Raw genomic sequence first — 17,785 nt, forward strand, 5'->3', positions numbered from 1 at the left:
ATTTTCCGCCTCGCCCTTCTAGCACGGTTCCTTCCGCTTTCACCGGTCCTGCTGCTCCTTAGCTGACTCTGAGGCGACAAGCAAAAGCAGAACCTGCTCAAGAAAATACTGCTTTTCCTTCTGTCTCTTCTTAATTCAGAAGAGTACAACTGGAAAAGGATGGTTGCACATCTGCATAACTACCACGAGCGAGAGGAATGAGACAGCTCTAGGGAGCTTTGGGGCCAGTCAGTTACCTGTGCTCAATGGCTCCCTGGGGTCGGGATTCTGGCTGGCGTGTTGTCAGGTGGACATGTCTGAGCCGGGTCTTACAGACTGCGTCAGCCTCTCCTCCACACTGAGAGCTTTTGTTCTAGCGTGTGGAATGTTGCTTTTGCTAATGGGACTGTGTGTGTGCCGTGGTGTGCTGCCGTGTGCCGTGGTGAGCAGTGCATGGCCGCCGTCCCCGGCTCCCTGGCTGGCCGCACACTCACTGCCGGCCCTTGCTTCCTTGCAGCGCCCTGTGGGGGTGAGTACTCGGGCTCGGAGGGCGTGGTCTTGTCCCCCGGCTACCCCCACAACTACACTGCGGGACAAGTCTGCCTCTACTCCATCACCGTGCCAAAGGAATTCGGTAAGACGCCATGCCTCCACTGCTGTCCCTCGATGGAAGGAGCAGCAGCTCTCCATAGAATACTGTGATAGGGCCGGCCGTGGGCCTTTGACCAGACAAACGTCCTTAGTGAAGGACGTGTGAGCAAGACCCGGAGGAAAGGGGAAAGCTCTTTCCCCAGGCAGCCTGGGACCCACCGCTGCTCCCACCCCACCCAGGGGACGCCTTGAGAGGCTCTAAAGTCAAACGCAGGATGCACAGGAGAGCCGCTGTTCCCTGACACACACAGAGGAGCGTCCGCCACGGTCACGTTCCATGGAACATGCTGACGTTAATAACAAGAGGAAAACGGTACAGGTGGACTTCTAGGACCTTAATAAGATTATTTTTTTAAAAAAAATAATCATTTAAGGTTCAAATTAGATAGAAAAGATTCTGTCTCCTCTTATTAAATGCCCGAAGACTTCTTGTCGTAAAGACAAAGCGAAGGAAAATTATTCAATCTCTAAAAACTCCTAAGTCAGAGAAGTTCAATTCACATTCACAATTTATAGGACCGAGGACAGAGCCTTGCAGGTCTTTGACGTGTCCCCCCCCTTCCTTTCCAGTGGTCTTCGGACAGTTCGCCTATTTCCAGACGGCGCTGAGTGACCTGGCTGAGCTGTTTGACGGAGCCCAGCCCCAGGCCAGACTTCTCAGCTCACTCTCCGGCTCTCATTCTGGTAACATGTCCACTGTTTGTCCACCACGTTAATTTTAGTCTCATCTCTTTTTTCAGCATTGATGAATGAGAGATGTAAGCACTTATTAACTTTAGGTACATGTAGCAAAGGTTTATTTTAGATGAGAGATTTCAAAAGATGACTGCTTTGTGTATGAGTGGGGTCTTTATCATTTTACCCACTGAGGCTGAGAATGTCAAGAAAAGAAGGGATGGTAAATTCCTGCATATTTTATTTTCTTGCCTATCTGTTGTCCTTTTCCAGCTGGTGATAAAATCTTGTGACATTTTTTCCTACTCTTCCCAGCCTGTACCTACATGCAAATACAAAGCTATTACCAACTGGAAAGGAATCTTAGAAGAAGTCCCTAGCCAGAGGTGTCTGTATTAGATTAGATTAACACAGAACAAGGTATTGATCACACCTATCAAATCCTGACCCTTCAGTATTTAGTAAGTAAATTAGGTGTTTACTAAATCTTTATCCAGGTAAATTTAATTATGTGCATTCAAGTATTGACTAATCAAAGTGAAGATTTTAGTATTTTCATTTTCTTACTATTTTCTAATCCATCAAAGATCTTAAGACTATGTGGGGTCCCCCATGGCTCATGCTTATAATCCTAGTGAGTCAGGAGGCTGAGACCTGAGGACTATGGTTCAAAGCCAGCCTGGGTAAGAAAGCCCTTGAAACTGCTAATCGCAAATTAACTACAAAAATAGAAAAAAAAGAAGTGAAACTATGGCTTAAGTGATAAAGCTCTAGCCTTCAGTAAAAATGCTCAGGGAAGGTGCCCAGGCCCCGAGTTCAAGCCCCAGGACCAGCTTATAAAAGAAAGTCTTAAACTTATGTATTGTTCTTTCTGGTCAGGGTTTTATGGTGAAATGCCCTCATCAAACACATCAGAAGGCCAAATCTAAAGTCCCGCATACCTCCCCAGGCCCTACCTCTTCTTACCACGGTCCTAGGCCGGCCCCAGGGACCTCCCAGATCCCAGGCCAGAGTGCTTTAGGGGCCAAATTTTATATCATAAGATATTTTCAAACACATTTTCTTAATTTTAAATCAAACAAGGTGATTGGTTATAAATAACTCACCCAATACTTACATCTCCAAAGTCAGCTAAAAGGACCCTTGGTGTATTCCTCAAAACAAAGTCCAGATAACCAAAACGATTACAAGGCATTTTCCAGACAAACCAGAGTTGTATGCTTTCCTTGAAAATAATTTTCTTTGGGTCCTATATGGTATGATTTGGACTTGTTTTTGAAGTTCTTGGTGACATTTCACGTTAATCACAGGCCTGTAGGGCCCACTGATACCTGTGTTCATTTCCAGGTGAGACTCTGCCTCTGGCCACATCAAACCAGATTCTGCTTCGATTCAGCGCCAAGAGTGGGGCGTCGGCCCGGGGCTTCCACTTTGTCTACCAAGGTAGGGTCTCTCGGGCAACCTCTCGTTTCCCCACCCAGTGTCCACTGTGCTTCACACACAGTAAACCAATCTGGATCACATTTAAGGGACCAAGCTGTGCATAAATGGTGACATCATTTCACAAACTATTGGCTTCTTTCTACACTATTTACACTTTTCACTTAACCAGCAACGTGAGGGAGCAGTCTGTGAGCCAGCCAGCAGCCTCTGCCCACCTATGCAAGGTGCCAGAGACAGTAATGTTTTATCTGATCACACCATTGCATAGTGGTTTAGAGCTCCCAGACTTCTTTAATGAGATACATGGAAAACACATCACACAATGCCACCTTTCATGAATCATTTTCCAAGAAAAGAAAAGAAAAAGGACAGGATAAAACATACACATCTGCCACTCTAAACACCTTTCTTAGTTTGCTTATCTTTCATAACCTTCTAGCACTTTTGCACCTTTGTATGTGGGATTTTTATGGTTTGTTTTTTTGAATTTGGATCTCATGTACGGTCAGTTGGTGATTGCTTCCAATTGAAAAGTGATGAGATCTTCTTTCCTCCATTTTGCTTTTGTTACACATTCACTCTCCACACCTGAACCGGGGGTACTTAGGTAGTGCACAGATGTTCAAGGAGGGAAGCGCAGGAAGGAGCGTTCGGCCTCCAGAGATCTGCCCGGCCCAGGGGAGAAGCAGCGCTGAGGTTCTCCTCCTCTAAGTCTGGCTTCAGCCTGAGAGGCCGCCAGCCAATCCTATTTTCATCACAGTTGCAGGACGAGTGCATTTGGCCAGGGACACTTTCCCTAGAGAAGGCCCTGGACGTCCCAGGTTCTCCAGACACTGCCTGGAGAGCAGTAGCGCCCTGTCTGCCCTCTGCCATCATTTCTAGCCACCTCTCACTGCAAGAGCCAGGCCCTCGCAGTCGCCCTCCAACACAAGGTTCCATCTTCAGCAAGATATACCTGAGGGAGTAGAGGAGAGAGGATGGGGTGTTTTTGAAAGCTCAGGAGGGCAAGGATTTGTATTACCTTCTGAGTTGTGGTTGGCTGGAAGAGCAAAACATCACATTATTGCAGTTATGGCTTTTAACGTGTAGCTAATTAACACATAAAAATAAATGTAAATACTCAGAAGGACCCCAGTGTGAACTCAGCACCGAGGCGTTGAGTTTGGGCCCTATGTCTGGCGCACACGCATAAATCAATATTAGTATTTTTAAAACTGAAATTGTTAGAGTAACCGAATTGAACCAGCTGTTACTCACTACTCCTGATCTACAGTGAATTCCAAATTACTTTGCAAAAGCAGATCCACAGCCCAAATTCATATGATATATATGTGTATGCATGTGTATTTCTTCTGTGTGTGTCTATATGTCTGTATATGTCTAAGTCTATTTTCCTTGTACTTAACGATAAATAGTGACTAAAACTTTTAACATTTTCTGAGGTCAGTGTAGCTACTTTTCTTGCTTTTCCGCCAGGGAATTTATACAGAAGCATCAATGTCTTTTTTTTTTGGTTAATGGACATCCTCTGCAGATGACAAGAGAGGATGACGAATACAGGAGGTAACTCACCCAAGAGCAACCGAGAAGAATCTCAGTACATATGAAGAGTTAAATTGAGCATCGGTTGTTGAAAGAGAGGAGTTCTATTCAAGCTTAGAAACCATCTGAACTCCATTGTGTAAAAAATTCTGAATAGCCCTTCCCTATGCCACTTGCAGTTTCATTCTTGCCTTAGTTATTAAAACTTGAAATTGCACCGTGACTTTCTGCCTTCTGTGGCTGGAGGATTCTTTGTTAGCAGACAGGCAGCTCGTTATGAAGAGCGACTGGGATGGGAATGAAAACCAGAGGTAGCAGCACAGCATCCAGAAACCATACTTGCCACCCTGGCGGGACGGATTGTCTGTCTGTCCGTCTGTCTGCCTGCCTGTCTGTCTGTCTGTCTATATTGTCACTCTGGCTCACCCATTCTAACCTCATCAGTGTATTCTAAAATAATTCAAGATGAAAACATAAATCTAGCAGTGGAGCAATTTCTTTTAATTTCCTGCACATGATCATTCACCTGTAATGAAATCCTTGGACATATAAACAGGACGTTAGGCACTAGTTTATTGCACCAGAACTCTCTAGTTAGTCCATATTTCTCTTCTAGGTATGGAAATGAATAAGTCTGGTATATTATGAATGTTTCCAACAGGAGCAGAGCGGAGCTACTTTTATCAATTTTTGCCCACTGAGAGAACATAGTTCAACACAGAATTCAATCACAGTTTGATCAGAATAATCTTTGGCTTCCATTCTTCCACAGAACTTAGTAATTAGTAGGTCACTGACTGTATCTCTCCTGTTCTGGTTTTGGTGAAATCAAGGGTTCTGGTGTGTTAGGAAAGATAAAGTGAAGACAGCATTATTTTTAAAGAAAGTGACTATAAGTATATCCTCTCAAAGAGCTTCCCCTTGCATTTAAAGACATGGGAGGGCTAGGAAGAGGAGAGGGTGTGAGGCTCAGCCACCCTTCCTCTGTGAGGGAGACAAAAGGAAGCCCGTGCATTGTAAGAACATGGCGCCTCCTTTGCCACATGGAGTACTGTTCACACTGTACGCCCCTGTGTGGTGGGGTTTGGGGCACCAGCCTGAGTCACACAGGACTGCCCTTTCCCCTCACTGTCCCCATCCGGAAACCACAGGGGCACACATAGCCACTCAAAAATGGAGGGGATGCTGCCTGTAGAATGCAAACCAACCCTGATCAGTTCCCGGGAGCCTTCGTGCAGCAGTGCCCTCGGTGCCGGGCCCATTTCACTGACACGCAGACTCGACACCCTGCAGACCCCCCATGGCCATGTGAAACACGGTGATTTCTAACCAGTGATCACCGTGGTGGGACTCAGACCGGGCTCACGCGTTAGGGTGCTGAGGAGGACACCGACGGCCGTGTGGAGAACACACACGTGCAGGGTCACCGGTGGCGGGGTGGGGAGGACACCGATGGCGTGTTGTTCTGCCCCCAGCTGTCCCTCGTACCAGCGACACGCAGTGCAGCTCCGTCCCAGAGCCCCGCTATGGACGGAGGATCGGCTCCGAGTTCTCTGCAGGCTCCGTCGTGCGGTTCGAGTGCAGCCCCGGGTACCTGCTGCAGGGCTCCTCTGCCATCCGCTGCCAGTCCGTGCCCAATGCCTTGGCCCAGTGGAACGACACCACCCCGAGCTGCGTGGGTGAGTGGGGTCCGTGCCGAGCCACCCCCGGGTGGGAGCTGACCTCCACGACGCTGGGACACAGCGAGCAGAATCCAGATCTTGAAACTGCCATTTCATGGAGCAGCCAGCAGGCTAGCGAGGGCCCACGTCTCTCCTCCTCAGCATTCACACCGTCAGCTCGAAAGCCACCCGTGTATCACACGGCTTTATTCTGCGAAAAATCATTATAATGTTGATTTAGGATAGTGCTTGCACAGTGCCCTTGTAATGCAGTCGTGGCAATGAGTGCATCAAAAGCAAAAGGTTAATGTAGCCAGAATGTCTAGTAAAGACTAGTTATGGTCTATTTACTTTTTTGCATAAAGAATTCTGGTGCAATTATGATTGGCACTTGCACTCACTTGAGCATGTCAAGTGTCTCTGAATTTGTATCCCATTAATATCATTTGAAGTTTCGTGTCTGTGGGTAAGAGGGGTTGATCCTCCAATGAAAGCAGATAAGTATTCTAAACACAACTCAGGTCCGAAACACCGTGGCTGGGTCCATTGCCGTCTTAGAGACACTGGAGACTTCTTTAGAGACTCAAGACACGTACAAATAGTAGCATAAAGGGTAAAGATTTATTGATACTACCAACTTAAAAAGGAAAAGATGCAACTTGTTTTACATTACAAAAATGCAGTTAAGCTACCTCAAAACTGGCAAGGTATTTCTTATAATCTGACGGCATAGCGAGAGAGACAAAAACAAAATTAGTTTTGTTGCCATCGCAATTTATTTTTATTAAATAAATCTAACACTTATTAAGCATTTATTGAAGACACCACCTTGCCTTTTAGTTCCCTGCAGTGGCAATTTCACTCAGCGGAGAGGCACGATCCTGTCCCCAGGCTATCCTGAGCCGTATGGAAACAACCTGAACTGCGTCTGGAAAATCACAGTCACCGAGGGCTCTGGAATCCAGGTGGGCTCCCCAGGCCAACAGTCCATGCCCAGGATGTGACCAGGACACAGGGCTGCTTCTCTCTGTCCTTGCCTCCCTCCCTCCTGCTTTTACCTTCCCATGTCTCATCTTTCTTTCTTCTTTTTTCTTTTACTCCCTCTTCATTGTTTTCTATCCTCTTCTTTCTTTCCTCCCTCCCTCCCTGCTCCTTCCCTTTCTTTTGTATATTGGTTCATTTTTAAAACAACAGATTATAGTCTAGTTAGTATTTTTGTAAAACATTTCTAAACATATTTCTACATTTATAGTAAAAACAATTTATTTTTATAATATAGACTATTCAATGTGTCATCCCTAGAGAATTTTGTACACCCTTTCAGGCATTGGTATCTTTGTTTCTGATGTATTTTCCTTAATCATGAAGAACTGTATCCAATGATCTCAGTTGAACTTAGTGCTAATCTTCACCTAACGATGTTGTTTGCTAGATTCAAGTGATCAGCTTTGCCACAGAGCAGAACTGGGACTCGCTTGAAATCCACGATGGTGGAGATGTCACGGCCCCCAGGCTCGGGAGCTTCTCAGGTACAGTGACCCTGAGGCCACGCCTCTGTGTCTGGAACCGCAGGGGGACAGCCACCCAACAGCGGCCAGCACTCTATTTCCCTACAGACCTCTGTCCCTCTCATGTTCGTGAGTGTGGAAAGTCTTGGCTCAGGTGAGAAGCAAGACCACTCTGCATTCCCAGGCCGGCAGGTGCCACTGGTTTGGCCGTCCACAGAGGTGGTCCTGAGGCTGGCCAGGAGCCACACAGATGAGGAAGAGAGAAAGAGAAAAAGAGAGGCAGACAAGAAAAAGAGAATGAGGCCTGAGCAGGTCGAAGCTCATATCTATCTCCACTCTAGACTCAGCCTTATCTTTACACTGCTCATTCTCGTATAAATTAATCAATGTTCTGCACATTTAAGTACTGTGAATGTGTATGCATATATATACATCTATAAATATATAATTTTGTGTCATACACAGCTATCATCATTAATATACCTTCACAATACTGTGGTAAAATCTACTTGGATAGTTTGTATTAGTTATGATTTTTATTTGAAGACCAAGTCGTATAATTGACACATGCTTATAATATAACTTCTATATACCTATTCCTATAGACCCTTCTTTTGAGTAATTTTGTACCATAACTTCAGATAAGTGAAGGTATTTTTCCATATTTGTGTGTGACATGGGTTGACCTTCTGAAAGAATGTAATTTTTTGCCAGTCCTGGGACTTGTACTCAGGGCCTGGGCACTGTCTCTGAGCTTTTCCAAGGCTAGAGCTCTACCATTTGAACCGCAGCACCATTTCTGGCTTTTTCTGTGTATGTGGTACCAGGGAATTGAACCCTGGAAGTGGTAGGGCAAGCACTCTACCACTAGGCCACACTTTAGGGCCAAGACTGTATGTTAAAGTGAGTTTTCCACCTGATATTAACAGGCATAAATCTATTAGTGAACGTAACATTGGTACCCATATGACAAGGCTAGAGCAATTAGCCGGACAATGACTTATGCCTTAATATGACTGACAGAAATAGATTGTCTATCCACAGAGAATACTGCATTACAAAACAACAAAACTAATCTTTTTTGGGGGGGGTTGGAGCTAGACAGGAGAAAAGTTGGGAAGGTCACCATGGGGACAGTGTGGGGTGAGATCTGAATCACCATGGAAACAATGTGTGGCAAGTCTGAAGGTCACCATGGAGACAGTGTGGTGTAGGTCTGAAGGTTACCATGGAGACAGTGTGGTGTAGGTTGAAGGTCTCCATGGTGACAGTGTGGTGTAGGTCTGAAGGTCTCCATGGAGACAGTGTGGTGTAGGTCTGAAGGTCACCAAGGAGATAGTGTGATGTAGGTCTGAAGGTCACCGTGGAGGCACTGTGGTGTAGGTCTGAAGGTCTCCATGGAGACAGTGTGGGGCAGGTCTTAAAGTCACCATGGAGACAGTGTGGTGTAGGTCTGAAGGTCTCCATGGAGACAGTGTGGTGCAGGTCTGAAGGTCACCAAGGAGATAGTGTGATGTAGGTCTGAAGGTCACCGTGGAGGCACTGTGGTGTAGGTCTGAAGGTCTCCATGGAGACAGTGTGGTGTAGGTCTGAAGGTCACCATGGAGCCACTGTGATGTAGGTCTTAAAGTCACCATGGAGACACTGTGATGTAGGTCTGAAGGTATCCATGGAGAAAGTGTGGGGCAGGGTCTGAAGGTCACCATGGAGAGAGTGTGGTGTAGGTCTGAAGGTCACCATGGGGACAGTGTGGTGTAGGTCTTAAAGTCACCATGGAGACAGTGTGGTGTAGGTCTGAAGGTCACCATGGAGACAGTGTGGTGCAGGTCTGAAGGTCACCATGGAGACAGTGTGGTGTAGGTCTGCAGGTCTCCATGGAGACAGTGTGGTGTAGGTCTGAAGGTCTCCATGGAGACAGTGTGGTGTAGGTCTTAAAGTCACCATGGAGACACTGTGATGTAGGTCTGAAGGTATCCATGGAGAAAGTGTGGGGCAGGGTCTGTAGGTCACCATGGAGACAGTGTGGTGTAGGTCTGAAGGTCACCATGGAGACAGTGTGGTGTAGGTCTGAAGGTCTCCATGGAGACAGTGTGGTGTAGGTCTGAAGGTCTCCATGGAGACAGTGTAGTGCAGGTCTGAAGGTCACCAAGGAGATAGTGTGATGTAGGTCTGAATGTCACCGTGGAGACACTGTGGTGTAGGTCTGAAGGTCACCTTGGAGACAGTGTGGTGTAGGTCTCAAGGTCATCATGGAGACAGTGTGATGTAGGTCTGTAAGTCACCATGGAGACAGTGTGGTGCAGGTCTGAAGGTCACCATGGAGACAGTGTGGTGTAGGTCTGAAGGTCTTAATGGAGACAGTGTTGTGTAGGTCTAAAGATCACCATGGAGACAATGTGGTGTAGGTCTGTAGATCACCATGGAGACAGTGTGGGTAGGTCTGAAAGTCTCCATGGAGACAGTGTGGTGTAAGTCTGAAGGTCTCCATGGAGACAGTGTTGTGTAGGTCTGAAGGTAACCTTGGAGACAGTGTGGTGTAGGTCTGAAGATCTCCATGGAGACAGTGTGGTGTAGGTCTGAAGGTCACCTTGGAGACAGTGTGGTGTAGGTCTCAAGGTCATCATGGAGACAGTGTGATGTAGGTCTGTAAGTCACCATGGAGACAGTGTGGTGCAGGTCTGAAGGTCACCATGGAGACAGTGTGGTGTAGGTCTGAAGGTCTTAATGGAGACAGTGTTGTGTAGGTCTAAAGATCACCATGGAGACAATGTGGTGTAGGTCTGTAGATCACCATGGAGACAGTGTGGGTAGGTCTGAAAGTCTCCATGGAGACAGTGTGGTGTAAGTCTGAAGGTCTCCATGGAGACAGTGTTGTGTAGGTCTGAAGGTAACCTTGGAGACAGTGTGGTGTAGGTCTGAAGATCTCCATGGAGACAGTGTGGTGTAGGTCTGAAGGTCATCATGGACACAGTGTGGTGTAGATCTGAAGGTCTCCATGGAGACAGTGTGGTGTAGGTCTGAAGATCTCCATGGAGACAGTGTGGTGTAGGTCTGAAGATCTCCATGGAGACAGTGTGGGGTCCCTGTGGGGCGCTGTCCACTTGAGTGAGTCCCATGTTTTTGGCAAAAATGTCCCTGTGGTTCCTCAGTCTTCCCTGTACAGCGCTGCTCACTGGCTCCCTGTGGGTGGGTGTGATCGGGTGTACTTGCCACAGACTCTCAGTACCTCTGACAGAACCTCAAAACCGTGGACAGGGCCTCACCACCATGGACAGGGACACAGTACCAGGGACAGAGCCACAATACCATTGACCAAGCCTCATTCCCATGGACGGGGCCTCATTCCCACAGACAGGGCCTCAGTACCATGGACGGGGCCTACCAGCATCGACGGGGCCTCAGCACCATGGACGGGGCCATAGTACCAGGGACAGAGCCACAATACCATGGAAGGGGCCTCAGTCCCACAGACAGGGCCTCAGTCCCTTCTGAGTTGCCAGTGGCTGTTGGAGCATAGTTTATCGCCATGAGTTGGGCCTGGTGTGGTAACGTGGGTTCATGAGACAGATACCACTCCATAGCACCAAGAGCCGACACACCCCATTCTCCTGAAGCGAGGAATTCCTTCAGACTTTTTAGAATGAGGATTTTAAAAATACATTATATGGAAATTACAAATCAGCAGAAAGTTTGAATGATTTAGAACATAATCAATATTTAAATGTTTTTACTCCTATGATACCTAACAGTATTTAGAGAGGAGATATTAAACCCATTTTAAAAATTATGAAGTAAGAGCAAGAATGAGTTGTCACAAGAGGTGGATCTTCCAGGCAGTGCAATTGACATCTCAAATAATTCAGTTCTGATTTTTCATTTCTACTTGGACAGGCCTATGTAGGTCTTTTGTGTGAGCTATTAGAAATCAGTTTTGGGAGCAGGCAGGTTATAAATCATAAATGAATGAAATACAGAAGAGTGCATATGAATCTGTAGCTGACAATCAATATTAAAGGCAGGTGAATCCCGTGTGGGGAGCCGGATCTGCAGGGGCGATGGTAAAAGTTCCCACTTTCCCTTGTCGTGCATCCTTCTACCTAGGTCACAGGACAACAGCATGGTCAGAAATAGTCTGCTTGTAGGAACGTTGTTTTTAAAAATTGCTCGGTTGCATTTTGTATGGTGAGAAGTAGCTTCTGCTGCTGATCAGAGGAGCCAAGAGCTGACCTCACTCTGGGGCCAGGCGAGACCCTCCTCCAGGGTCCACCAGGGGGCCAGGCGAGACCCTCCTCCAGGGTCCACCAGGGGGCCAGGACAGACCCTCCACCAGGGTCCACCAGGGGGCCAGGCTAGACCCTCCTCCAGGGTCCACCAGGGGGCCAGGCTAGAACCTCCGCCAGGGTCCACCGGAGGCCAGGCTAGACCCTCCGCCAGGGTCCACCAGGAGGCCAGGCTAGACCCTCCACCAGGGTCCACCAGGGGGCCAGGCTAGACCCTCTTCCAGGGTCCACCAGGGGACCAGGGTAGACCCTCCTCCGGAGTCCACCAGGGGACCAGGCTAGACCCTCCTCCAGAGTCCACCGGGGGACAGGCTAGACCCTCCGCCAGGGTCCACCAGGGGGCCAGGCTAGACCCTCCACCAGGGTACACCAGGGGGCCAGGCTAGACCCTCCGCCAGTGTCCACCAGGGGGCCAGGCCAGACCCTCCGCCAGGGTACATCAGGGGGCCAGGCTAGACCCTCCGCCAGGGTACACCAGGGGGCCAGGCTAGACCCTCCTCCAGAGTCCACCGGGGGACAGGCTAGACCCTCCGCCAGGGTCCACCAGGGGGCCAGGCTAGACCCTCCGCCAGGGTACATCAGGGGGCCAGGCTAGACCCTCCTCCAGAGTCCACCAGGGGGCCAGGCTAGACCCTCCTCCAGGGTCCACCAGGGGACAGGCTAGACCCTCCGCCAGGGTCCACCAGGGGGCCAGGCTAGACCCTCCGCCAGGGTACACCAGGGGGCCAGGCTAGACTCTATGCCAGGGTCCACTGGACCTGTGTGCTCGGCTCTCTCTCCACTCCGGGCCTCCGGGTGCTGCAGGTCCTGGGGTGTGAGGTTCCCCAATCACGTCTGAGCCGTATGTGATTGTGCTCATCAGAAAAGTGCAGAGGTGTGCCACCGGTGAGTGTGCAGAGGCCCTGGGCATTCACACGCAGGGCAGAGTGCCGCACACAGGGACTTGCCATTTCTTGGTTTGGTGAAGGTGTGAGAGCTTCAGCTTTCATCAGAACCTGGCCTGGAAGCAGGCTTTCTAATTCCACTATGAAACAGCCATGGGGTCCCCAGGAACCTGGGAATGAGCAAGTATGGAGCAAAGACTCCCAGGGCTGACTGTTCTCCGGGGCAGGGCAGCGACCCCTGAGCAGGAAGGATGTATTCCCAGCTCTCAGGAAGAAGTCAGAGCTTGCGGCATCCGTTCACACTGAACTGCAGGACATGCGGGGCGCCTGCATCCAGAATGTGCATGCTGTATCCACTTTTGTGCACAGAATGAATGAAAACAAGATAAAGAACAATTTGGGGAATGGACAGAAAATGTCCCATCTGCTGGAGGATGGCAGAAGAAGCCCTGGGCGACGTTTTGTGGCCTCCGGGGACGTGGGGTTGCTGGGCGGGGTGGGGATTTGCCGGCGAGGTCTGGGCTGGTGTCTGCGTCCAGAGCCCCACGTGTGTGTCTGTCCTCCAGGAACCACGGTGCCTGCGCTGCTGAACAGCACCTCGAACCAGCTCTACTTGCACTTCCAGTCGGACATCAGCGTGGCCGCCGCAGGATTCCACCTGGAGTACAAAAGTAAGGCCCCTGCTCTGCTCAGCCACCCTCCGGACTGGGAAGGCATGTTCTTATTAGGGGCTGAAGTGTTGTGAATAAAACGAGGCTGTGTGAAATTTCACATATGAATGGGGAGGTAGAAGCTATTATCTCGAATAATTTAGTAAAACAATGGCTATAATTTCAGGCTTTTGGTATTAAAAATAAACATAGCTATTTATCATACTGCTTTCTCAGGGATGAAGACCAAACCAGGAAAAAAAATCCTAATTTCCATCTAGTGTACATAACCCTTTTTTTTCCATTTCTTTTCTCAAAGGCTGTTAAAAATAAGAGCTCGCCAAGAGCTGTCTCTCCCTGGCCTGCGCTCGTGCCTTGCTCATTTTAATACCAAGAAGGCTCTGCAGAGGAGGCTGTGACCTTTCAAAAACGGTTGAGACTGAGTTAATAGTCTGATAAATGGGATGCCAGAGGTCAAATGCACACATTTCCGTGTCTGGCTGGGCAGGTAAACCTCGTCAGTGCAGGGTGGAATTGATTTTAGGACACGTTTGCAAGCACTGAACAGGCTGGATGCGCTCTTCATCTCACTAATAAGCAGTTACAAATAAGCAAATACGTGGAGAGGCCTTAATAAGTGATATTTTGAATTGAGATAAACACTTTGCTGGGACATAATGTATGCTTGTTTTGAAAGGCCAGATTTCCAGCCGCTGCTAAATGTGCAGAGCCAGAGACAAATGTAGGCTCATCTCAAATTCCAGTCAGACTCCCCTGCTCGTTACAGGCACGCGTGTGCAAGTTCCTTCAATTGTTAGGAATGGGATTATCCTCGTGACCGTGTCCAGTGATTCCACCGATGATGCTTGTGTAGGCTGCATGCGGAAAACTCTGCTCCTAGGACACATTTTGTGAAGGTCTGTCAGGAGGAAATGTGTTTGCAGGTGCGTTGGTTCTTTGGGCTTCATTCGTAAGTGCTCTTCTCCCTGCCGAGCTTCTTTGGCCATTAGGCTTTCTTTAACGAGAGTAGTGCAGTGGGAACTCTAATTATTGGGCAGGTTTAGCCAGTGCTCACCTGAGCTTCAGCCTTGTCCTCTGCATTATCTACATTTCATTCATCCTTTGTCCATCGCTTCTCCCCAAGAGAGCGTTCCGGCGAGGACCCGCTCCTCTGAGCTGAGCGCTGACTCTGCTCCTGTCACCATTCTCTTTTCTGGGTTGTGGGTCCTGGGCACACGCTCCCTTCCAGTACGCTGGGCCTCTTGACAGTCGGGAGGAAGCCAGGCTTCTGTGCTGTTTGTGCTGGCTTTGAATTACCCCTACCCGTGATCTCCTACAACCTGGACCAGGTCATAGGATGACTGTGGGTTGAAGCTGCCAAATGATTTTTTAATGTTTTTAATCTGGCTACTTATTTGGACATCTACCTTGAAATATGAACTTGCCAATCTGAAAATGCCTGAATTCCTGTGTTCTCCTAAAACACATACCTGTGTAATGAGTGAAAACAGCTATCAGTGATCTGCAGAATCTGTTCACCATGTTGACCCAGACCCATGCCAGCCCTGCACCAGCCATCTATGAGCAAGGCTTCACACTCATGTGTTCATGTATGTGAGTGTCCGTGCGTGTGTGTGTGTGTGAGAGAGAGAGAGTATGTGTGTGTTCTAGGAGCAGAGGTCAAGGAGATGAGTAGTAATTTGTGCCCTGCTCTGCCCAGCACTCTGGACTGAAGAAGCCTTGTGCCAGCCCTGGCTGGGGGCTGGGGCCGGGGGAAGAGGCTTCAACCTGACCTGTTGGAATGCTGTTTTCCAGTGGGGCACCTAGAACCTGAGCATGGGTCTCCAGCAGACCCCCTGGCCTGTGCTCTGCCCTGCATGGACTGTACGGCCTGCATGGCCACCATGCCTTTAGAATCGCGGTCACCAAGTGCCTGGAAGCACAGGTTCCCTGGGTGTGGAAAGGGACAATTGCACAGAGTGGCATTTTTCTCCTCACTGGACAGGTAGAGATGTTTCAATTTTGTAGATTTCTACATCCCCGGACAAGATTTTTAAATTGCTCTAGTTCAAGAGGTTTTAGTAATGCAGGGGTTTAAAAATTGCTTTAGTAATTTTAAGAATTACTCCTGGGGTTTTAGGGATTTTAAATGACTCTAGCTGAAGGACAGTGAGATGAATGCTAAAAATACTTTTAGGTTATTCATAGGGAAGTCTTTCTTGAGTGTTCAGTTTTTTAAATGAAATGATCTTGAAATTATCTATCAATCATCTGTCTGTCTAACTCAAACCTAACTTTTAAATAGGGATATAAGTGTTATCATAACATGAAAAACAAACCTCACAGTTATTTGCAGGGTAGAGTCGCATCTACATTACAAATGAGCTACCATGAAGGAGATCCTGTCATCACGAGACTTGGCCCCTCCTTAGTGATTGCTTACAGTAGAATCCATTTATTTTGGCTCTACCTTTATAGTGCCTAGGATATTTGCCTGCGGGGTCTGGAGGAACCCACGCACTCTCCAGTGGCTTCTATCTGAACTTAGTGCAGAAATCTGTGTGTTTGAGCTGGGGCCAGAGAGTGCAGCAGCTGTTCAGCCGAGGCCGGGGGAACAGCCTCAGAGCAGACGCTGAGAGCAGAGCCCGGGACCCGGGCGTGCAGCCCCTCATTTCCTTCCCTTCAGGCTGGCCGCTCTCCTCTCCGCTTCATGTAAAAACACAGAAGTCTCGCGCGGGCTCATCTCGAGGCTTCTGTGTCACACGACCTGTCCCATCCTGTCCCCTGAGCTCGCCTCGGCAGCCTTTTTTCTCAGGTTTTACTCTTGGATGCCACAAAGTAAAACAGAATTGAATTTTATTATTATCTTAACCCCTTGTTCGCATATTTTAATGCTCAGCACATTTCTTTCTTCTTTTCCTTGAGCTTGTGGATGTTGGGAATTCAACCTTGTGAGCCACGCCTCCGGGTCTAGCTTTTTGCTGGTTAACTGGCAAAATAAGAGTGTGAGAAATTTGTTGGCCCCGTGGGCTTCAAATCACCATCCTCCTATCTTAGCCTCCTGAGTTGCTCTGATTAGAGGCATGGGCGACCAGCTAATTTTCATTAGTTAAAAGACTGAATTGTTATGAAAGACATACCAAAGTGTGCATTTTACTTTATTGATATACTTTTATTTTCTGTGGTTATTAATTTATCTAGATACTTTCATAATATAGTATTAGGTTTTCATGGTTAGTATTTATACATATATATAATTGCTAATTAGATATAGGTAGGAAATTATTTCATAAGTTTATATGACCTTGGTCAAAAGATACATAGTCAAAGCATAAAGGTCAGGCTATCTAGATTTTGAAAGTTGATAACTTGTCTCTTAGACTATCTTGGGCAACTTAAAATTTAAAAATAAGTGGAAACTGTTAATGTCATAGCAATACACACAAAGAAGCAAATAGCTTTTTCACCTATTTCTCATTTATAAAAGAGCAAAATAACCAACTACAAATAAATTGGACAGGGAAAGGGGGAAACCCAAGACGGGGGGGGGTCTGAAGGGGAGGGTAATGGGGACCAAGACATGTGAAAGGGTATCAATGTATGTGAATTAATGCACCTTCTATCTGGCAAATATCATGTAACCCTTTTATTAATTACAATAAAAAACAGACAACATATATATGTATATATATACATATGTACATTTGTACATACATATATACACATCTATGTACATTTTCTGTTATATATTAACATATTAGTTGTCACATATATTCTAAATAAACAATAAAATAAAAAGTTATAAAAAAATAAAAGAGCAAAATATAATAAGTAATGTAGAGAAAGTTTCTTCCCCTTTCCTAATAGGTACTGTGATCTCCCTGGTATTAGCTTCAAAGAATGAAGATTTTCTGAACAATGGAGCTTGGAGGGTATGGGTTGTCTGGCCTGACGCTGGGCCCATGGAATCTGTGCAGTGCTCATTTCTGGGGTGGCCACACTGGCGATGGACTAGACTCACAGAATGCTGTGATGGATGCGCGGGCCACACATCTGCTTTCAGAATTCTCGTTTTCTTTTCATTTCCTTCATTCCGTTTCCTTTGTGCATCCAGCTCACAGCTTACTTCCGCTTCTGTTACACATCCCCTCGCATTCAGAGCTTCACCCGTGGCGAGCCCCACACTCGGCGCCCTGGAGCCAACAAGCCAGGACGTGTCCGGTGATACGGTCACTGGTCTCAGTCACTTCCTGTGGGCACTTCTGTATCTGCATTCAGCATTAACAGATCCTTAAGACTTCCTCTAAATAGTTTCACTTAGAAACATCCCCAGTAGTTCCTTTTTAATGCCGTAGTTTTGCAAACAAAGAACGCATTCCTCTGCCCTACCCAGTCCTCTTTTGTGGACATGGCCAAGCAGTGCGCTCTGCAGAAGCAGGGGAGGCCTCCCTCCTCCCCGGCCTGGGCTTCAGGAGTGAGCTGAGTGCAGGTGCAGACTCATTTCACCTGGGT

General features: G+C 47.6%; 1 protein-coding gene across 1 annotated transcript in view; it reads left to right on the top strand.

The window, feature by feature from the left end:
- Positions 1-17,785, top strand: part of Csmd1 (CUB and Sushi multiple domains 1) — a 705,832-nt gene that overhangs the window by 592,988 nt on the left and 95,059 nt on the right. Inside the window, exons 30-36 of the mRNA XM_090353740.1 lie at positions 497-613; positions 1,201-1,314; positions 2,653-2,748; positions 5,766-5,969; positions 6,792-6,916; positions 7,384-7,480; positions 13,190-13,294. Coding sequence (XP_090209866.1) covers positions 497-613; positions 1,201-1,314; positions 2,653-2,748; positions 5,766-5,969; positions 6,792-6,916; positions 7,384-7,480; positions 13,190-13,294 — 858 coding nt within the window. The remainder of the gene's footprint in view (positions 1-496; positions 614-1,200; positions 1,315-2,652; positions 2,749-5,765; positions 5,970-6,791; positions 6,917-7,383; positions 7,481-13,189; positions 13,295-17,785) is intronic.

Source organism: Megascapheus bottae, chromosome 20, assembly GCF_031878675.1.
Source record: "Megascapheus bottae isolate mThoBot1 chromosome 20, mThoBot2.hap1, whole genome shotgun sequence".
Lineage (NCBI taxonomy): Eukaryota > Metazoa > Chordata > Mammalia > Rodentia > Geomyidae > Megascapheus > Megascapheus bottae.